Here is a 23,365-nt window from a genome sequence, read left to right as displayed (position 1 = left end):
TCTTTAAATCCGTTGATGGGTGTTTTCCTGTTCCGTCCGATAATACAAGAGGGTTTTGTGAGAGAATCAATAGATTTAATGTGATCAGATCCACGTGATGGGTTCTGATTAGTTTATTGCTGATGAGCTAAGAAGTCCTTTAGACAGAGTCCTTTGTTAAAAGAAGTCACGTCATCACTTCTGTTAAGGCTAGGTGTTTCCTGTCAGGAAATGGATCTTTTGGACCAAATGAAGCTTTGTTCAATCATGTTGTTCATTGATAAAGTCATTGGTAAGTTCTGTCGAGCGATGCCCTACAATATGTTCTCAGAAATACACATTAGACAGCAGAATGGGTTGTGAATGGTGAAACACTGATTTTGAGTTTTGTGTGATGTGCTCAGGATGAAGGAAATACACACATTTGTTTTCTTCAATAGATTTTATATAGAAAACATTAAAAATGTCAAATTTAGAGTCTCAATGCTAGTGTATTACAGCAATATTTATATATGTCAAATTTCTTAGGTTTCTCTCTAAAATCATTTAATTGATAATAATAATATGAAAATGCATAGCTTAAATGTCTAAATATACATAATGAAAATCCAAGCAAAAACATCTGAATTGCACATATTTCCACACATATTTTGTTAGAGTAGCCCTGCCAGAGCAAATCTCTGATCCTACATATAAACTGCTGCAGATATTCTGTCTAACATGAAATATACCATCTACTGACTTTCATATGAATATAACATACATAATTCAGCCTTGAGTTTTAAATGAATGCAGACTTGCAGTTTGTGAAATTAAATGGCGCCATCTATGGACCAAAATGGCACTCAAAAACCCTTTACTACAGCTGATTGCATTAATTTTCAACATTCATGCAGCTCAGCAGTTTTGGGTTTTTACACTGTACAAATACATGAAATATGATCTTCATGAGCTCATTTCTGATCTGACGTCACAAAACCAGTCAAACAAACAAACAACATCTTAAAGGAATAATGCACTCACAGATGAAGCTTCTCACACATCAGTCATATGGATTATTCTGATGCTTCTGTTCTTTCAATTCAAATAATCTTTCAGTCACTGTATGGAAAAGTTTGCACTGCACACAAGGAAATATTATGGGTTAGATAAATGAAATAAGATTGTTAACAAGTCCTGAATAATAATCAAATACAAATACAATAAAAAGTTAACTAACTTCTAGACGCAGTAACAACTGAAGAAATAATATTAGTAATAATTTGTCAGATCATGACAGAACATACAGACATTTACCCTGCATAGGTTTGTGCTAGAAGTCTCTCCATCTTAAAGTCCCCCTTTATGCTGTTTTAATGTTGTTTCAGAGTCTCCTAAAACAGGTTCACACTCATCCAAGATCAAAAACACTTTAATTCTCTCATAATATCCACTGCAGCATCAGCTCTTTTCTCTCAGTGTCTGAAACGCTTCGATCAAGGATTCGGCCTCTCTAAACCCCGCCTCTCTGAGAGCTGCTCTGCTCTGATTGGTCAGATGGCCCAGTCTGCTGTGATTGGTCTCAAACCAGATGCTCATTAGCATATCTGAATCTCAGCTCTTGATACAGTGATTCAAACAGTAACGATGGTGTCAGTTTTACCGTATCAATCTCATCACAGTGGAGAAAACGGCATCTTCTCGACATGAACAACACGAACCAAACTCTTCCAGACTCAGACACAACTAGTGTGCACACAAGACAGTGTGCAGCAAATATCCCTGCTAAAGTTGGTTGAGAAATACTGTACATTACACTATATTCAGAATAACTTCTATTGTATATAAAACACACACAGATATGTGCAATAAATAACACCTGAACATAAATAAATGATGAGACAAAAAAGTAACATTTAAATAAATATGTTACACTCAATATTGCACTTGCAGTTATTGTTAAAATGGGTGGAGCCTACATGGAGCTGTCAATCAAAACAGACCAGGCCAATCATCATTAAAGGGTGGAGCTAACATGAAGAACTGTCCAATTCATAGTTTTCAGTCACATGACACATGGAGGGCAAAAAATCCACTGAACTGCAGCACAAGCCTGTTAATTTTAAAGCATTCAGATCACATCTCAAAAGAAAAACAAAAATATGTTAAGAAAATATAATCAGTATTTCAATCACTACAAACAGCAGGACATACTAAAATGCTTCCTTCATGTACTAAAACAGTGATATTAAGAGATTAAATTCAGTATACAGCTAATTAATCATGCGTACTATATACAGACGAGCAGAATGCAACGCTCTCAATAGTTTAGTGTTTCTTTATAATGGTTTTCTATGGAAAAACGGTGTGTTGCTTTTATATTCTGAGTTCTTCTGCTTGTCTGTGTATAGTATCATATGTTTTATACAGAATTTGATCTTTTAATATCATTACTAGTACATTCGTGTCAATGGAGGAAAGCCTTGTTTTGTCCTCCAGGAGAGCGTTATGTCACGTGATAACTATGATTTAAATTAAAGGTGAAGCGTGTCGTTTATGCCGTCATCTGCCACTGTTCAGCCACACAAACTCAATAAAGGACATGTTGGAGCGAATACATGGCTTACTTCTGATCTCTGCATAATAAAGAGGGATATATTTAACATGAAACACGAGTTGACCTGCAGGGGTCAGTGCGGATGGACGGGTCGTGGGTTGAGTTTGTCACTGAGTTTCTGAATGAGGATTGACAGCTCTTCTGTGGCCTGAGACTTCTCCTCCAGCAGTTCATATCTCAGGCTGGAGATGTCCTGCTTTATCTCCTTCAGCTCGCCTGCAGATCACACAAACATCAGGTGGAAGAGCAACTATCATTTGAGCTGAAGCCAAAGTAGTGTTTCAACTTGTGGCAGTGCCAGCTGGGTTTCGGATCAGAACCAGTGTTGTTCTGTCAGGACTTGAAGATTACCAATCAGCCGAACCATCCGACTGAAGTCGCTGGGCACTGGCTACCCAGGGGTCAATGAAACCCTCTCGCTGTTAAAACAGCGCTTCTGGTGGCCCAACATGGCAGCAGATGACAGGAGGTACGTTAAGGGGTGCAGGGAATGTGCCATGTCGAAGAGCCCCCGACATTTTCCCTCCGGGAAATTGCAACCTCTGCCCGTTCCCAGTCGTCCGTGGTCACATCTAGGAGTCGATTTCATCACGGATCTCCCTGTCTCCGATGGATATACCTGCGTCATGGTTGTGGTGGACAGATTCTCCAAGTCATGCCGATTAATTCCTCTCCCAGGTCTTCCCACAGCAATGACCACAGCAGAACTGATGTTCAATCATGTTTTCAGATACTTCGGATTGCCTGAGGATATAATATCTAACAGAGGACCACAATTCACTTCCCACGTCTGGAAATCCTTCTTCAAACTCCTAGATGTGACCATCAGTCTCTCTTCTGGATACCATCCCCAGACGAACGGGCAGATGGAGCGGAAGATTCAGGAGATTGGCCGTTTCCTGCGTACCTTCTGTCATGGCCACCAGGACTCCTGGAGCCAGTTCCTGGGCTGGGCCGAGTACGCCCAGAACTCCCTCCGTCAATCCACCACTGGTCTCACCCTTTTCCAGTGCGTACTCGGCTATCAGCCCCCACTATTCACCCGGGACGGGGAACCGTCAGATGTCCAGGCAGTGGATCACTGGTTCCGGGAGAGTGAGAGGGTCTGGGACTCAGCCCATCTTCAGCTTCAAAGAGCCCTCAGGAGACAACGACTCACAGCTGATCTTCGTTGCTCCAAGACACCAGTGTATCAGCCTGGAGATAAGGTCTGGTTATCCACTAGAGATATACGGATGCGACTTCCCTGCAGAAAGCTGAGTCCCAGATTCATTGGCCCCTACACCATCACTCAACAGATAAATCCAGTCACGTATAAGTTACAGTTACCACCTTGTAACTCTCCTCTTTTTTTTTTTATGGATTAGCTACTAACGAGGGTCTACCACTTTGATCGAATAAATATTTTTAATGAACCTCAGCAAACATTTCTAGTGTTTCTTAGGTGTTTTATTCCCACAGTGCTGGCTCATTTCATTTAATGTGACTCCTAGTTCAAATTAAGTCCTGATTTCTCACACAAAAAACAAAAAAAACAAAACAAACAAACAATCATCTCAAAGTTCTAATCTTCGATGAAGGTCTGTCCATTGAAAAAGAAAAAAACAAAACAAAATTATACAACCTGATGAAAACATTGAGTGCGTTGAAATATGTTGCGATGAAAAAACATTGAGTGCGTTGAAATATATGTTTGTTCTCTCACATTGTCCATTTCTTGTTGAGCTTAAAACCAAATGGTTTCTCAACCAGTCTATGGTTTGGTTAACCACCAAAAAAAACACATGAGTTCTCAATCACCCCAAAACTCTCTCTTCTTCTCCCAAATTTTTCCTTATATCCCCCTTATGAGCCTCTCTAGCGCCCTCTAATGTCTCGTAGTATAACTACATCATTCCTTCTTACAAGGATGTGTACACAACTGTTACAGATATTTCACTCTGTTACATACCCCCTCCCATGTTTAAAAATTTGTCACATCCGTGACAAATTTTCAAGTTCTGCACATGATATGTATCAAAGACTGTAGGTTCAGAAAGAAAAGAAACCCGATAGTTCACAGATCCTAACTTCTTTACTATTTTTGCAGGCCCCTTCCACCTAGGAGATAATTTGGCCATGAAAGCATCATCTGCCTTAGATAACGGATGAGATCGCACCCATACCACATCTCCTTCACGGAATTCTTGGTTCCTTCTTCTCTGGTTGTAATACCTTCTTTGATGCTGTTGTGCTTTCTCCACATTAGCTTTAACCAGATCAATTAGCTGAGCATGCCGTTCCAGAGTACTGTAACTTTTGTGATCTGGATCTGGTGGATGTTGAATTGCTCGTTCCAGTGGCCCTTTCAACCTCCTTCCAAGAGCGATTTCCGCTGGTGAGAATCCAGTGGTTTCTTGCCAAGCTGAATTCAGTGCAAAGCGAAATTCCGGAATCCACTGATCCCACCTTCGGTGGTTTTCTTTTACATAGGAAGCTAACATTGTTTTAAGATTCCTATTTACTCGTTCTGTCAAATTACTTTGAGGATGGTAAGCTGTTGTTAACCTTTGAATGACTTTCCATTGTTTGCAGACAGCTGTGAGGAGATTCGATGTGAACTGCCTTCCACGGTCAGAGACCAGGTAAGTGGGTGTTCCCCAGCGAGTGAAAATCTCTTCAATAAGAATTCGAGCAATGGTAGGAGCTTTTGCTGCTCTAAGCGGAAATAATTCCACCCATTTAGAGAAATAGTCCACGACTACTAACAGGTACTCATGTTGCTTTGTACTTCTGGGAAACGGACCCATTATGTCAATCCCCATCATGTATCCAGGCTCTACTACCGGAACACTCTGCAGCATCCCTGCCGTTTTAGTTATAGATGGTTTGTATTGTTGACATACAGTACATACCTTGCAATACTGCCAGACATCAGTTCTTATGCTGGGCCAATACACAAACTCAAGCAGTCTCATTAGGGTCTTAAAGCTTCCTAAATGGCCACTCAGTGGATTGTCATGAGCATATGATAAAAAAGTATTTCTGAAAACAGCTGGAATCACTATTTGCATTTTTTGTCCTTTCTTTCCGTCAGGAACACTCCTAAACACTACTCCATTTTTGCAAACATAGTGAACTCGCATTGCATCATCACTTTTCCTCTGCAGATTTTGGGAAATCAAATCCTGGATCTCCTTGTCATCTTTCTGAGCTTTACTAATCTCCTCAAGGTTAACAGGTAAATTGTAGTCAGCTGAATTCTTTCTTTGTGCTGTATTTAAAAACATTGGCTCGGTTTCTGTATTGTACTGTCTCGACAGAGCATCAGGTACCACATTGCACTGTCCCTTACGGTAACTTACAATGAAATGAAACCCCTGGAGCCGTATAGTCCATCTTATTAACCTAGAAGATGGCTTTGGATGTTGGAATGCCCAGACCAATGCAGCATGATCAGTCACCACCTCAAAAGATGTGCCCTCCAGGTAATGTCGCCATTTTTCTACAGCCCATACAACTGCGAGACACTCTTTTTCCGATGTAGAATATGCTTTCTCTGCTCCCTTCAAAAGTCGGGAGGCATATGCCACCACTCGTTCTTGTCCTCCTTCTTCTTGAGTTAAAACGGCTCCCAACCCATTCTCACTGGCGTCTGTCTGAACTTTGAAAGCACGGTTAACATCAGGTGAGATTAAAACCGGAGCACTGATGAGATCTTGTTTGATTGTCTCAAAGGCTCGTTGGCAGTCTTCAGACCAGATCCATTTTACCCCTTTTTTCTTTAGAGCATGAAGGGGAGCAGCTTTCTCAGAAAAATTTTCAATAAACCTATGGTACCAACCTGATAGACCCAGAAATCTCTGGACCTCTTTGACTGATGCAGGTACCGGAAATGATTGAACAGCCGATATTTTCTCAGGATCGGTCTTAACTCCTTCTGCAGAAATGACATGCCCTAGAAAAGTCAGTGATGGCTTGATGAAATTGCACTTCTTCAAGTTAAGAGACAACCCCGCCTTCTTAAGACAAGAAAACACTTTCTGGAGGTGTTCGATGTGAGTTGACATGGAAGAAGAGTAAACCACAATATCATCAATGTAGACCAGACAGAATTTGTTTTTGTGCTCCCTTAGCACCTGTTCCATAAGCCTTTGAAAAGATGCTGCTGAGTTTTTAAGGCCGAAGGGTAGACATAAAAATTCATATAGCCCTGAAGATGTACAAAAAGCCGTTTTCTCAACACTGGAATGTTCCATCTCCATTTGCCAATACCCACTTTTAAGATCCAAAGTACTGAAAACTTTGGCTCCATTCATTGATTCCAGTATATCAACAATTTGTGGCATCGGATAGGCATCCAGGTGAGTCTTTGCATTCAGTCCTCTGTAATCTACACAGAGCCTCTTGTTCCCATCCTTCTTGTCCACCACTACCACTGGTGCTGCCCATGGAGAGGTAGAAGGCTGTATGATTTTCTTTTCAAGCAACTCTTTCACTTGCCCTTCTATGAAATCATTCTTAGAAGCAGAGACTTTGTATGTTTTTTTTCTTACAGGTTGCTGGTCAGTTGTGATGATCTGATGTTGTATCAAGCTGGTTCGTCCTAAATTTTGTGTACATACTGTTGGCCACTTTACCATGAGGTATTTAAGCTGTGCTTGTATCTCAGGAGTTGTCTCAGCATGTCTTACTGCTTCATCAATGAGATGATGGTCTTCTTCAGTTATGAAAGTATCTTCCTCGGTCTCTGGGATAGCCATGAAAAAATGGTTGGTGGATGGCTCATCATGGAAAGAAAAAGGGATTATGCTTTTCTTTCGTGTCACCTCAGGAAGATGAAAGTGCAAAGTGTTAAAATCCAACACCATTTTTGATTTTTTTAAAAAGTCAAGACCCAGGATTACTGATACTGCTAAATCCTTATCTTCCATCACAAAAAAATCCACTTCAATCTGTTCTTCTTTGATCTCACACGTCAATCTCACCTTTCCGATAGCTTTTTGACATTGTCCATTTGTTAAAATAAAGTTCTGATTACTTGTAGTAAACTGATCACTTTTTTCCTTGCTCAGTTCCTTCCAGATCTTTCTCTGGACAATCGAAAAAGTGCTACCGGTATCAATTATGGCGTCAATGTTAGTGCGATTGATGGTCACCAGCAGTTGAAGAGCTCTGTATCCTTGGCTAGCATTATGATGATCTACCAACATCAGTTGATTTTCTCTCTTTGACTTTGCTGCAGGTAATTTGCTGTTTTGCCCCTCACTGTTGACTAAACTCCAATGGTTTTTAGCTCCCATCCAGTCCTTTTCTATCTGCGTCCCCAAACGAACTAATTCATCAACTGTCTTGGCAGAGCTTCTCAGTAAACTGGCTAATCTTGGGTTGCAGTTTCTGAGAATTGCATTCACAATATCTGTTTCATTCATTTTCGGGTTGTTTCTCATACAAAGAGCTCTGTAGTGATAGGCAAAATCTCGAATGCTCTCCTTATTTTGTTGTCTCCTGTTTATGAGCCTCTGTGCAGCCACTTCTTTAAAATCCTCATTTAAAAATGCAAACAAAAACTTATCCTTAAAGCATTTCCATGTACCTACATTCTTTTTTTCGGCACTCCACCAATCTTTTGCTGTCCCTTTTAGTACCGCAGCCAGTGACGCCAGCAGTTCTTTATCAGGTAATGGTCGAAGATTAACATACTCCTCAACTCTCTCAATAAATACAACTGGATCATCATCACTTGCATTGGTGAAGCTGGGAAAGTCTAATTTAACCGGCGGATTGTAAGGTGCTGGTATTGTAGGCAGAGACATATACTGTTGACTCGAAGAAGACTGCTTTTGCATACTTGTAGTTCTCTGACCAATCGTAGTTGCAGAAATAGGAGTAGATGAAAGTGGGTTTAGAGCTTGTATCCTCTGATCTAGTTGTTTATCTCTTCTTTTTAGACAATCAACCATGCTCTGACCTAAATCAGCTATCTTACTGTCTATTTGTGTTTTAATTCGATCAGTTTCTCTTTGGATATGATAGTTAATTTTATCCTCTAGTTTTTTCATCATGTCTATCACTGTTTCTTGACTTACACAATCACTCAACCGATGTTCAATGTCACTAAGGTGTTCTTCAACATTAGTTAAACGTTGCTCTGTGACCATTCCATTTGAATACACCTGCTCCTCCTCATATTCAACTAGTGGTGGCGGAGGTGGAAGTGCATTAAAATCATCTGGTTCACCAGGCTGGTCTTGCATTGCAGATTTCTCTTTTTCTTCTTCTGAATCAATATAAAGTCCACTAAAAGTATCAATCATTTCACACACTGGATCTCTCATCTGAATGAATGCTTCTTCAGAGAAATCCACAACAGATGCGATCTCATCCCTATCCATTTTAAGCTATTATGTTTGCTATAAATTCATTAATTTGATCCTTTCTTAAATTTATTCAGTGAGACACCCTCTAAATTTAAGTATCTCTCAATCAGAGTCCCTGTTCGGACGCCATTTTGATAACTCTCCTCTTTTTTTTTTTATGGATTAGCTACTAACGAGGGTCTACCACTTTGATCGAATAAATATTTTTAATGAACCTCAGCAAACATTTCTAGTGTTTCTTAGGTGTTTTATTCCCACAGTGCTGGCTCATTTCATTTAATGTGACTCCTAGTTCAAATTAAGTCCTGATTTCTCACACAAAAAACAAAAAAAACAAAACAAACAAACAATCATCTCAAAGTTCTAATCTTCGATGAAGGTCTGTCCATTGAAAAAGAAAAAAACAAAACAAAATTATACAACCTGATGAAAACATTGAGTGCGTTGAAATATGTTGCGATGAAAAAACATTGAGTGCGTTGAAATATATGTTTGTTCTCTCACATTGTCCATTTCTTGTTGAGCTTAAAACCAAATGGTTTCTCAACCAGTCTATGGTTTGGTTAACCACCAAAAAAAACACATGAGTTCTCAATCACCCCAAAACTCTCTCTTCTTCTCCCAAATTTTTCCTTATATCCCCCTTATGAGCCTCTCTAGCGCCCTCTAATGTCTCGTAGTATAACTACATCATTCCTTCTTACAAGGATGTGTACACAACTGTTACAGATATTTCACTCTGTTACAACCTGAATTCAGAATTCATCCCACCTTCCATGTTTCCTTGCTTAAACCTCACCACCCTTCTGCTCTTCCCTCCACAGAGCCTGGCGATGCCGAAGAACCCCCCCTTCCTATCATCGTGGAGGACAGAGCAGCGTACCTGGTGAAAGAAATCCTGGACTCCCGTCGCTGTGGTGGTCACCTGGAATACCTTGTCGACTGGGAAGGATACGGCCCCGAGGAGAGATCATGGGTTCCTAGAGTTGACATACTTGATCCAAGCCTTATGGAAGACTTCCATGCCAGACATCCCAACAGGCCAGCTCCAAGAGGCAGAGGTCGACCACCACGTCGGCGGGGTCCACGGTCCTCAGGAGCGTACCGTGGAGTTGGGGGTAATGTCACAGACACGCCAGGCTCTGCACCCAGCCAATCACAGCGCACTCCTTCACCAGAGTATTAATCACACGCACCTGACACTCATCACCAGCCCAATCAGCGACACTAATAAAGACACTCACAGTCACTCAGTCATTGTCTGGTCTTGTTAACGCATACTAACCTGAATGCTTACTTTTCGGACTACTTACCTGTCTCCAGTGTGTCTCCTAGATCCTCCGTGTTCTCCAGTCCTCCGTGAGTGTCTCTGTGTAACGTCTGCTCCAAGTCTCCTCATCTACTTCGAATCTGGTGTGAAGATCAAGTCAAGTAACTCTGTCTTGATATATATTCTGTCTGGGAAACTCCACTGCTACACGCATTCCTGCATTCATCGTATCTGGTGTGAAGATCAAGTCAAGTATAACTGTCTTGATATTATCTGTCCTGTCTGGCAACATCATCTGCTTACTGCTCTGGTTGTCTCATTAAACACCATTAACAGTATCTGTGTCCCCGACCCCTCTGTACTGTAACAAAAGAAGATCATACTGTTGTGTTTCTGTGATTAAACCAAATGTTCTCATTACATATTACAATGATCTTGTGTTTTGAGACAGTGATTAAGTAGAATGAAAATATGTACAACTAGAATGAAAGCCTGAGATCAGGTTTGAAAGAATGACTTGCTGTGTTAGAAGAGTGATCAATTTGGAGTTTTGTACTAAGAGTTTTAAAAATGTACACCTTACTTGTGAAAATAGTACCAAAGTGAATAATAATAATAAAAAAAATGTAAAGTGATTGATGCATAAGTAATATGCTTTCAGACATAACACAAGTGATACAGAAAATCATAACTCATTTATTTTTGTTAACTTGACTTGACAAAGAAACATCAAACAACCACTGAAATTTGTGTAATATATATATTTGTTAATATTTTCTTATTTCTTAGGCTTCACTTTTGACTATTGTTGTGTAAGAATGCCGTTGTGCAACTTCTTTTCGTTATGTGCACATCATGGACACACCCCGACAAAACAAGAACTAGGCCATAGGCAAACATAATGGCATGCAAACAGGAACTCAAGACACACATACATTTGAACCTCTCTCACTTGTTATTATATTTCTTAATATGCCAATATGATAGAGATCTTTCAGTACTATGATTGGATGGAATGGTTTCGGTATTAGATCTTGCTCTAAAAAAAGTCCCTACAAAGTTATGACTTATGACTTTTTTTTGATAAGTACAAACTTGTTGCAAGGAGTGGCTGCTGTATATTAACAGAGTCAAATCAAGTGAAGGTTCATTTTCTCAGGCTGCTGGCATTTGAAGACAGATTACTTTACTGAAACAGTTGACATGTAAGTACATTTTTCATATTCATATTTTTCATATTTCAGATTTATTCTTCTTTAATAACATTCAATGTATAACAGTTTTAAAAAGGAAAGTAAAAGCAAATGAAACCTCAGTTTGTGATTGTTTGTTTCGGGATCTCAGTAAAAGTATAAGTCTTCCCTAATATATCTGGGGCCTAATTTATAAAATGTTGCTCAGAAACCATCCTAAATTTAATCTTATGATAATTTCTCAGATGAGTGTGCGTGTGATTCATAAAATGAACATACAGAAAATGAGTGTACGCTCTTTCAGATGTGAAATTTATAATTCACAAATGATCTTGAACTTGCGCACAGATGAACGGTTTCAGTTGTCCGTGTTGTAAACGACACCTAATTAATGTCATTTACATATAAAAGATCACCAGTCATTGTCCAAATCCTTTAATTTAGAATGGCAAGCTGCAAGACTACCTTAGATTTCCAAACCTGCAGTAATCTGACAAGGAAAAGTGCATACGTCTGTTCAGACCCTGACGTGGCTCTAAGCACTTTTCCACACCAAAGACTGTTTTTATAAATATGTGTGTTGCCGTGGATTTAAGCATACACACACTCTAAGATCAAATCTGTGCGTATGCACGGTTTATAAATGAGGCCCGTGGTCAGCTGTTTAGTAAAAAAATAAATAAATAATTATATTTATGGTGATATATATATATATATATATATATCACCACCTCGAGTCTCTTGGTCTCAGGCTGAATGTTCAGAAGAGCATAATAATAATAATAATAATAATGCATTTTATTTAACGGCATGTTTCATAACACCCAAGGTCACATTACAAGCAAACAAGCAATAAAAAAAGGTAAATAGATAAATAACAATAAACAAATCCCATTAGCATCACAACAACTTAAAAGCACACATACATCATAGAAACAGTAGAACAAGAAGTAAGTTTTAAAAAAGCCTGGGTAAAAAGGTAGGTCTTAAGACAGGATTTAAAAGTATGCAGACTGTCACTTTTACGGATATCGAGAGGGAGAGAGTTCCATAGGCGAGGGGCCGCATGGCTAAAAGTTCTAGCTCCCATGGTAGTTAAGCATATACGTGGTAACACAAGACAGAGTGTGAGTGAAGATCTTAGAGTGCGTGAAGGGGTATAAATATGTAGAAGATCAGTAAGATACGGAGGAGCAAGATTGTGAAGTGCCTGGAATGTGAGAAGCAGAATTTTGAAAATCAATTCGATATTTCAGTGGTAGCCAGTGTAGTTGCTGGAACGTGAAATGTGCATGGTAGAAGGGGCTCTAGTAAGAACACGAGCCGCAGAGTTCTGAACCAACTGAAGTCTATAGAGAAGTTTGGAAGGAAGACCAGTAAGAAGTGCATGGATGAGAATTGCATTGAAATTCAGAAATTCATTGTGAGGGAAGGACAGAGACAATTAATATTATGCAGATGAAAGTATGCAGTACGCAGAATATTATTAATATGGGCTTCAAACGAAAGTGTGCTATGCAGAATAACACCCAACTCTTAACCTGTGGAGAAGGATAAATGGCATGTTGATTGATATCTACAGAAAAATGGTCAGATTTTATCAGAGCAGATCTTGTGCCTACAAGTAGAACCTCGGTTTTATTGCTATTAAGTTTTAAAAAGTTAGCTGAAAGCCAGTCTTTAATTTCAGCTAAACAACTGGACAAAGAAGGCGGAGGAAAAGATTCAGGGGGTTTGAAAGACAGGTAGAGCTGGGTGTTATTGGCGTAGCAGTGAAAGTGAATACCATATTTGCTAAAAAATGTGACCAAGTGGGAGTAGATAGATAATGAATAAAAGCGGGCCCAAAACAGAACCCTGAGGAACACCGGTAGTGACTGTAAATGATCTCGATCAAAAATGCTTTAGTTGGACAAACTGAGTGCGACCAGAGAGATATGATATGAACCAGGACAGGAGTGAGCCAGTGATCCCAATAGAAACCAACCTGTCAAGGAGTATCTTATGCGAGATGGTATCAAAGGCCGCTCTCAGGTCGAGAGTCAGCTGCCAGCAACAAATTGTTAGTGATTTTAACAAGAGCAGTCTCTGTATTGTGGTGAGGGTGGAAGCCAGATTGAAAAAGCTCAAACAGTTTATGATAGGAGAGATGATCATGGACCTGTGTTGCAACACACTTTTCCATGATTTTAGAAATGAATGGCAAATTAGAAATCGGACAGTAATTATCTAGTTTAGATGGATCAGCCCCTGGGTTCTTAAGGATTGGAGTAAAAATAGCAGATTTGAAAGAGGAGGGTACAGAGCCAGAAACAAGTGAAGAGTGAATAATTTTAATAATTAATGTAGATAAAGATGGTGAACAGGCTTTAACTAAGTGAGTTGTTAAAGGGTCAAGCCCATAGGTAGTAGACTTAGATTCCCAGATAAGACACAGTATCTCCACATCAGTTGGTAAAGAAAAAGTAGAGAAAACAGAGTGTGGGGGCACATGAAAAACTGGACAATGGAAATCATAACCTGTGTTACTAGCAAGTAATTGTTGGTGAATATTTTTAATCTTAGACTCAAAGAAAGTCATAAAACTGTCACATAGCGCGATAGAATACATATCTAATGGCAGAGAGTCCGGTGGTCATAAAATATGTTTTTACCACAGAAAAGAGAGATCTTGAGTTCCCTTGACTTGCTCCAATTAATTTAGAATAATAGTCAGATGTGGCTTTAGACAGTGCATCCTTGTAAAGTTGGTCATGGTCAGAAAGCATTTGTTTGTGTACAGTAAGACTAGATTTGGCATGCAGACGCTCTAACCTACGGCCTTTAGTTTTAAGTTGACGAAGTACTGGGGTAAACCATGGAGCAGAATGACTAAAAGAAACAGTTAGTGTTTTCACAAGTGCATAAACATCCAAAATCTCAGTTAGTCCATTATTATAATATGAAACCAGCGCATCAGCATCAGAAAGATCAGCTTTGCTGGAAAAGATGGCAGAAGTTCATCAGCAAAAGTAGACACATCAATGTTCTTAATGTTCTGAAATGTAATAGAGCGACACAGGTGCAAAAAGACACCAGCAGATGATCTGATATGGACAAGTCAGAAAAAGTACAATTATAAGGAATTATGCCAGAACAGCAAATGAGATCGAGGATGAGTGGGCAAATTAGTGAATTGCGAGACCCACGGTGGGTGTATTTGCGACGTGGTTGATATGCAATATCTGGATGAAGATATAAAGCTGACAGGAGTTCAAAGAGACAGTAGCAGAGCTGAAGAATTTCCACTGCAGAATACTGAAGGATCGACACCGCAGGGTGGATATATTGCAGGGAGGATAACCCAGACGTAATTAATCCATACAAGCAGTCCGATGATCTTCATAGTTGTTTCCCACGCCAGAGGCGCCTCGAGTGAAAAATCAGAAGTCATTAACCAGCAGACAAACCGGCAGACACAAGAAGCATCAGGCAGATCAGCTGATGGTAGCGACTGATGTAACGGTCCAAACTCAGCGTAGATACTCAGGCAGACCACAGATAAACAGCTTAAAACAGCAATAAAACAACTACTAAAGTTAAAATTTTCCTAGAGTAGCGGCAGCTAGTAGCGCCAGCGTTCACCTCGGAAGCAGTCATAAGTGAGGATTTATAACACCCTCTCAGCAGACCATTTTCTAGTCTCTTCATTTATGCGTGGAGTTAGACGCTTGAAACCTGTGCGTCCTGTCAGTGTCATTTGTTGGTTGTTCAGGAGGGGTTATCAGAACTGTCAACTGTCAACTGTCTAGTGGTGTTCACAGGCTCTTCTTTTAGAGGAGCCCCTTTGTAGGACATATGTTGCAGCAGTTTGGTCCTCCCCGCACAGTTTTATCAAGTCACTGCATGAATAGAGGTGTATTCGGACCAGTATACACTGCAGATGTCTGGACAAATCAGGGAGTATTACTGACCAGAGATGGGAAATACCAAGGGTGGAAATGTACCAATTTGGATGTATGTTACTGAGGTATTCTTCCATGCAACAGGCATTTGTTGCCATAGCAAGTAATCCTCTTAAAAAAAATAAAATAAGGGACATTAAAACAATTTTCTTTTTGTGCCATTCATGTTAAATTGGATTGGCTGCTTTGAGGCTAAACCCAGCCCCTAACCAGACAGCTATTGGGCCACTGAGCACGCAGAGTTTCCTCAAAAGTAATTTCATTGGTAAACTTGATATCTATCCCTTACAGCAGGTGACTTTATTGGTTACATTTAAAATATATCCCTCCCAAAACCCTTAAGGTGAGTGATTTGATTGGTTTCAGGCCAGGTGGGCAGATAAAAAAAATATAGTGTAACCAATAGTTAATTGTTTGTCTTTATTAGGAAGAACGTGTAAATAGTATTTAAAACATTAAAGCCATCAGAAAACAATTTCAACAGAAAACAACATTTAAAATGATAACATCTACTTTAAATTAAAGATTTCAAACAAAGGCAGTAAATAACACATGTGATTATGTGTCCCAGCAGACTGCAGTCCTCACTGTAGCTCCTGCATGAATCCACATCAACAACATCTTCCTTACTTACATTTAACTCCACCATTTCTGTCCTCCAGAATGCTCAGCTCCAGCAACTGCAAAATAACAGTAATGTAACCACTAACAATATTCACTATAGCCTATTTAAAAAGAGTTACACTGTATCAAATTCTAAACTTACTGTTGGATTTTTTGCCACAACCTTGACTGAGTGTTTCACCTGGGCCTTCTGGAATGAAACTATTAATACTTTTCCTCATAGCCTCATTTTAATTCTTGAAGGATTCCTGAAAGGTATAAAATATGTTTAGTAACAGAAAAGATTCAATTGGATAGGTAAAACAACTCAAAAATTTATATTGAAGGATTGCAACAACCTTTTGAACTTCTGTTACTGTTTATAATCTCAGAATATGAGTTGACCTCAGGTTTGTATGTAGGAAAAGAAAGAAAAGAGGAAACATTATCTGAAAAAAAAAAGCAATATAAATACAGTTAATGTCACAGTCACCGTCTTGTCCCATTTGTTTTGGTTGTCATGTGCTTCTTTGTTCTAAGTTCCTGCCACTCATCAATCAGCATGGACACTAACCACCATCACAGCTCTTCGTCATTTTCATTGTGTATTTACAGTGGTGTGAAAATTTTTTTTATTTTTATTTTTTTGCATGTTTGTCATGCTTTCATGTTTCAGATCATCAAAGAAATTTAAATATGAATCAAAGATAACACAAGTAAACACAACATGCAGTTTTTAAATGAAGGTTTTTATTATGAAAGGAAAACAAAATCCAAACCCACATGGCCCTGTGTGAAAAAGTGCTTGCCCCCCGCTGTTAAAACATAACTGTGGTTTATCACACCTGAGTTCAGTTTCTCTAGCCACACCCAGGCCTGATTACTGCCACACCTGTTCACAATCAAGAAATCACTTAAATAGGACCTGCCTGACAAAGTGAAGTAGACCAAAAGATCCTCAAAAGCTACACATCATGTTGAGATCCAAAGAAATTCAGGAACAAAAAGTAACAAAAAGCCATTTCTAAAGCTTTGGGACTCCAGCGAACCACAGTGAGAGCCATTATCCACAAATGGCGAAAACATGGAAGAGTGGTTAACCTTCCCAGGAGTGGCCGGCTGACCAAAATTACCCCAAGAGACTCATCCAAGAGGTCACAAAAGACCCCACAACAACAACCAAAGAACTGCAGGCCTCACTTGCCTCAGTTAACCCTCTGGAGTCTGAGGCTGATTTGGGGCTTGGAGAAGTTTTGACATGCCCTGACATTTGTGCTTTTTTCAGTTGTTCATAAACATATAAATGACAAAAGTGTCATTACACTGTATTCAGCACAAACTAGGCTACCATAATATGTGAGGAACACGTATGTACATGTTTGTATTTTTGAAGGAATAACGTTTATGCGTGGTTATTGAAAAAACAAAAAAACTTAAGTCACTGAAATAAGGCCAAAAAAAGTATATTAAATCTGTGTTCACAAGACTTTTGGGTATTGGAGGTTGTAGACTAGAGTTTTTGCTTCAGAATTATGTAAAAATTATGCTGCCTACTCCTATATCAATATATTGATTTAGTTTTTGTAAGACACTTTTTGTCAAGAAACACAGTATGCGTGGAGGCGTGAATCTGCATGAATAATGGGCCATTTACACCTGAGAATACAAAAGAATCACATAATAATGACCTGAAATGACTTGCATATTAATGAGGCCTTTCAGTCAGGTAGGCTGTGAAAAAAACCCTCTGTAATAATGTCTCAGCTCATCATAAACACCAATACTGTGAAATATGATTACAATTTAAAATAATGGTATTCTATTATATTCTTTAAAATATAATGTATTTCTGTGATGCAAAGTGTCTGAACAATTATGTTACCTCTATGGCCTTTCATATAGGCTTTTAGCTTAAAAGCATGCACATTTGGAGAAATATTGATGGATTCTTATATATTTATGTCAATTTTCTATACTGAGAAGTAATATTTATTGTCATCACTATGAGTGCTGGATACTGTGTTTTTAATTCATACTTGCAGCCGGAGGGCGCTCTCTGTGCACATTTAGTCCACAAATTATTCTAAAGAAGAAGAGGACATTTCAGGAATGGTCTTTTCAATTCATACTTGCAGGCGCTCTCTGTACACCTTTAGGCCACAAATTCATATAAAGAAGAAAAGGAACTAGGAACTAACGGCATGTCTTCTAGAGATCGCTAACCACGGCTTTAACATCCAAATAAACACTTTTCAAGACAATAAATACACGATTGAGACGATGAATGCATGTATTGCCTCTGAATTTGCGTCTGAATAGCGCTGGCTCAGTGGGCGTGGCCGCATTAGCGGATAATGAGCTGAATCACAGACTTCTGACATGGCTCTCTTTTCATACAGATTACATAAACACAGAATGTTTGTTTTCGATTTGACTTGCACGATTTAAAACCTGACATTTCAACGTTTCTTTAGACGTAAGTGTCATTTTTTTTGTCATTAGTATTCATAAGTTACAGTTCATTTTCTGAGAACTATCAGATTGGACTTCGTTCAGAGGGAGAGGAGAGATCACGCATCATGTTAGTTTTCTTTATTTTACAAAAAGCACAACATTGTGTTTTTACTCTGAGTGTACACAAATAAAATAAGACATTCTATAGTTTCAATTGATATATTACTTATGTCTCTATGACAAGAAATGACGGAGTATTTTAAGTCTGTTTTGCTGCAATGTGAAAAACATTGCAGCAAAACACGTTTTCAGACCTCAGGGAGTTAAGGTCAGTGTTCATGATTCCACCATAAGAAAGAGATTGGGCAAAAATGGCCTGCATGGCAGAGTACCAAGACGAAAACCACTGCTGAGCAAAAAGAACATAAAGGTTCGTCTTAGTTTTGCCAGAAAACATCTTGATGATCCCCAAGACTTTTGGGAAGATACTCTGCGGACTGACGAGACAAAAGATGAACTTTTTGAAAGGTGTGTCCCATTACGTCTGGTGTAGAAGTAACACAGCATTTCAGAAAAAGAACATCATACCAACAGTAAAATATGGTGGTGGTAGTGTGATGGTCTGGGGCTGTTTTGCTGCTTCAGGACCTGGAAGACTTGCTGTGATAAATGGAACCATGAATTCTGCTGTCTACCAAAAAATCCTGAAGGACAATGTCCGGCCATCTGTTCGTGACCTCAAGCTGAAGCGAACTTGGGTTCTGCAGCAAGACAATGGTCCAAAATACACCAGCAAGTCCACCTCGAATGGCTGAAAAAAAACAGAATGAAGACTTTGGAGTGGCCTAGTCAAAGTCCTGACTTCAATCCTATTGAGATGCTGTGGCATGACCTTAAAAAGGCAGTTCATGCCTGAAAACCCTCCAATATGCCTGAATTACAACAATTCTGCAAAGATGAGTGGGCCAAAATTCCCCCACAACGCTGTAACAGACTCATTACAAGTTATCGCAAATGCTTGATTGCAGTTGTTGCTGCTAAGGGTGGCCCAACCAGTTATTAGGTTTAGGAGGCAAGCACTCTTTCACACAGGGCCACATGTCGAGCCGTAGGTCATACATCCATCAGCAGCGCCCAGGCAAGAGGATCCTGTGGCTTCGCCTCCTGCCGTTGACCTCTTCGCTCCGTCTCGGCCTGTCGACCTGCCGGCTCCGTCCAGGCTCCTCCCACCTACGGTTCCACCGGAGACCCTCGGAGTGACGGCTCCTCTGGTCTCCCTCATCCGGCCAGCTCCCCCTTGGTCAGTCGTCCCTCCTCTTCTGCCACAGACTTGCTGGCCATCCGTTCCACTCTGTCCCTCCACCCCTTCGGCTACAGGGGGTTCCTCCTTCCTCTCGAGGTTGCCACTGTCCTCCGTCGCATTGGAGTCACCTCAGCCTTTGGGATCTCCTGTTCCACCTCCATCAGTCATCAGCGCGACGTTGCCGAGGTCTCCCAAGCCAGTGACTTCGCGGGAGCTCGCCGTCTCTCCTTCTGCACTCTGGAATCCACCTGCCGAGTTTCCGTTGGTCGTCCCCCAGATGCCGTCAGTCCGCCCAACACCATCTGGGCTCTTCTCATCCTTGACTCTGCCGTGGACTGTCGGTTCTGGGGAGCTCTGGGTCTGCGCCATCGGCCGTCCACCACCAACGCCACCAGGGGATCGTCGTCATCCCTTCACCACTCCATCACCATCACCTTGACCACCTCCAGAACTCCCTCTGGCCGGAGTTTTGGTTGTCATGTGCTTCTTTGTTCTAAGTTCCCGCCACTCATCCCGCCACTTATCAATCACTATGGACACTAACCACCATCACAGCTGTTCGTCATTTTCATTGTGTTTCATTGTGTATTTAAGTTCCTGCCTGTGTTCTGTTTGGTGTCCGGTATTGTTAATGTTACATGTTTTTGCTGTCGCCTGTTCTGCCAGTCTTTGAGATTAAACTTTGTTGTGTTACTTGAATCTTCTGCTTTCATCTTCCTTGGAGCAAACGCGTTACAACTGACATTAAATCTATTAATTTTACACAATATAGATTATCAGTCTTACCTGGTTTGTGAATGATGTTGAAGTGGATTCTTCTCAGAACTGTGCAGGCTTACAGCGTTACAGTCTGTAGCTGTTGGCATGTTTGAAATGGCTCCTCAAGAAGTGTGACCAAATGAAGATTTTCTTATCAAGTTTACCAATGAAAACAACTTTATTTATTTTCAAAGATTTATTTTTGGTGTTTTTGCCTTTTTATTATGATAGGACAGGGTGGATTGCCAGCAACAGCCATTTTAGGATTGTTTGTGATTTGGTCATAGTGACTTAGGAGTCCTCTTGACTACTCCTAAATAAAACCATTTTAGCACTATAATGCTTTGTGAAATACCCTTAGAGCAAAACTTTCCTAAAATTAGGAATGACATGCTCATTATTTTTAAGAGTTTCTCCATACAAATTTATAATCATATCATTTAATAAAACCGTTTTGACCTTATATTGTTTTTCCTTTACATAATTAATGTGTTAAATATAGTTCAGACAGGACCACTTTGGCAAGTTACTTGAGTTTATTGAACACAATTATCTTTGGCAGTATGGTTCCTTATGGGGGTTCTTGCTCCAAAATTAATTGAACATACAAGAGCTTTAACATTAACCCCCCGGAACCATCAGCTTGGAAATACATAGACAATTAAGACACTAGTAATGTCTTTAAGAGCAAACATGGTATCATGTAGATATGGCAGTGGGTCATCTATACTGTAGCTTGGTTATGAGGATGAGTGTCTCTCAGCAGTGAGGTCCATGCCAGCCATGACGTGAAAGCCTTAGTGATCTGAAACTAAGGAAGACGACAACCAGAAGGTGCACAGTAATATGCTCATGCTTATAATGGGGAGGGAGGGAGGGTTGCGAGCAGTTTGAGCATACTTACCAAGCAGCAATGCCACGTATATATGTCTCATGTCTAATAGAGAATGGTAATGATTGGAGCGATTTGACAGCTGACCGCGTCAGCTGGTCGCGGCACTATGCCTACGTGGCCTGACTGAACTAACGCTGCGCTCGATAAATATGGAAGAAAAAAAATGCTTGTCCCAAAACACTGCTTACATACAGACAGCTGGACTACTTGCACTCAACACCGCAAGACCATGCTAGTGAACCAGCTTCACCAGCTCCATTTTGTTTGAGAACAGCATGAATATGCTGGTTCACCAGTTAGACCAGCACAATAGCATAAACCAGCCTGGAATCAGCAGAGTAGTCAAGTCAAGTCATCTTTATTTATGTAGCGCTTTTCACTACACAGATTGTTTCAAAGCAGCTTCACAGTGACAATAGGAAAATTAATGGACAGAGATTGTTTTGGCCTTACAGCAGCTCTAGGAGAGTTTAGAATGTCTGTAAATGCCAATCCCAATGTGTCTTTTTCATTACATGGATATTAAAATCACCAACAATAAGAACTTTATCTGCAGCTAGTACTAACTCTGATAGAAAATCAGCAAATTCTTTGATAAAGTCTGTATGGTGCCCTGGTGACCTGTATACAGTAGCCAGCACAAATGTCAAGCTGGATTTGTTGCTTACATTACATTATGTTACATAAAGCACTATCACTTCGAATGAATTATATTTGAAAGACTTTTAACTAGAAATGTGTTTTTTTTTGCAGTGAAGTTTAACAGTTTGGCAAATGCAAGAGTGTTTAGATCACTGTGTTGACTGTTTTGAGAGCAGTTACGTTACTTTGAAGAAATGTGTCAAATCGATTGAGGAAAACTAAAAGCTAGCGACATCAGATTGATGTGATGTGGCAATATATATGGTGATGATAATATAAACATCAAGCAATAAAAAAAATTCAAATAGATTCCAAACAAAGCTATACGGAGCTACAGACGCAAACCATTCAGTAGCGAGGCAGACAGAAGCAGACAGAAGCAATCGTAGTCAGTAGTGTCTACTTCATTTCTCTATCTTGCTTCAAGGTTTTAATCTATATTTCTAACTAGTTTAAATTTCCTAATTAGATTCCTAATTTCCTGAACAGACTTTGCTAATTGTTTATGTTCAGTTCAGAATTTTGCGAATCATGAATTACTTTCGGTCTGTGTGGCTCAGAGCAATATCTACAATCTGTAGAACTAAATGACATCAGGCATGCATTACTGTAATCTTTAGATGATTTATTGTACCATTTGAAGAAATATATGTTATTTTCTCTTTTCATAGTTCCTGCTCTAATCATGGCGGCAGCAGATCTTTTATGTGATTCTCTCTTGCGCTGGCTGGAGAACCGAAGGGAATGTGGAAAAAAGCTGTTGGAACTGGCACAAGAGCTGGAAAATGTTACTCGGAGTAGCAAAGCCGTTCGGGTGGCTGGAGCTGCCAAATCTGTGGCCAACCCTCCAGTGGCTGACCAAGCAGCAGGCACTGCAGTCAGCGTCACTTCCAAATTGGTAGAGGCAGGTATCTCCAGGAGTACTTTTAATAAAGCTACTGAATTAATTAAAGAAGATGAGAAGGTTGGGAAGAGCATTCAGAAGCAACTGCAAGATCTGAAGGACCGGTGTGGAGGAGCAAAGCTCGGGGCTCATGCTGATGAGTTGGAGTGTGAGGTGGTCACTCAACTTATGTGGGCTCTGGCCAGAAGGAATAAAACTCTGGTACCCCTGGACTTTCTCAGAGGTTTCAACAGGGCCACGTTCTTTCGTCACATGACACCAGGTGGACTGGATCCAGCCAAGGCCTCGTGCTTAATTTGCCAAGCTCTGGGCCTCGCAAGATCCCCTGAGATCACGAGTAGCCTAAAGGTATCTGCTAAAGAAATGATGAAGAACACTGGACAAATTGGTATTAAAGCTGCAGTTAAAGCAGGATCAAAGGTATCGACTTTCTTTTCTTAAACATTCCATTTTAAGAAAATTGC

General features: G+C 40.0%; 1 protein-coding gene and 1 long non-coding RNA gene across 3 annotated transcripts in view; one reads left to right on the top strand and one right to left on the bottom strand.

The window, feature by feature from the left end:
- The first annotated feature begins 11,015 nt into the window (after positions 1 to 11,015).
- LOC125261123 overlaps positions 11,016 to 23,365 on the top strand; it is a 57,849-nt gene continuing 45,499 nt past the window's right edge. The window contains exons 1-2 of one of the 2 annotated variants that reach the window (XM_048179718.1): positions 11,016 to 11,409; positions 22,669 to 23,321. In XM_048179718.1, coding sequence (XP_048035675.1) covers positions 22,683 to 23,321 — 639 coding nt within the window. In that variant the 5' untranslated portion in view covers positions 11,016 to 11,409; positions 22,669 to 22,682. The remainder of the gene's footprint in view (positions 11,410 to 22,668; positions 23,322 to 23,365) is intronic. The other variant, XM_048179719.1, reaches the window with a different exon arrangement.
- Positions 15,843 to 16,215, bottom strand: LOC125261126. Its single transcript, XR_007183221.1, has 2 exons — positions 16,108 to 16,215; positions 15,843 to 16,021 (listed from the first exon to the last, which is right to left on the bottom strand). It is a non-coding gene; the product is annotated as an uncharacterized LOC125261126 (long non-coding RNA).

This window comes from Megalobrama amblycephala, unplaced genomic scaffold (assembly GCF_018812025.1).
Source record: "Megalobrama amblycephala isolate DHTTF-2021 unplaced genomic scaffold, ASM1881202v1 scaffold331, whole genome shotgun sequence".
Classification (NCBI taxonomy): domain Eukaryota; kingdom Metazoa; phylum Chordata; class Actinopteri; order Cypriniformes; family Xenocyprididae; genus Megalobrama; species Megalobrama amblycephala.
The sequence above is the reverse complement of the archived record's forward strand: the minus strand, read 5'-3'. Positions and strand labels throughout refer to the sequence as shown.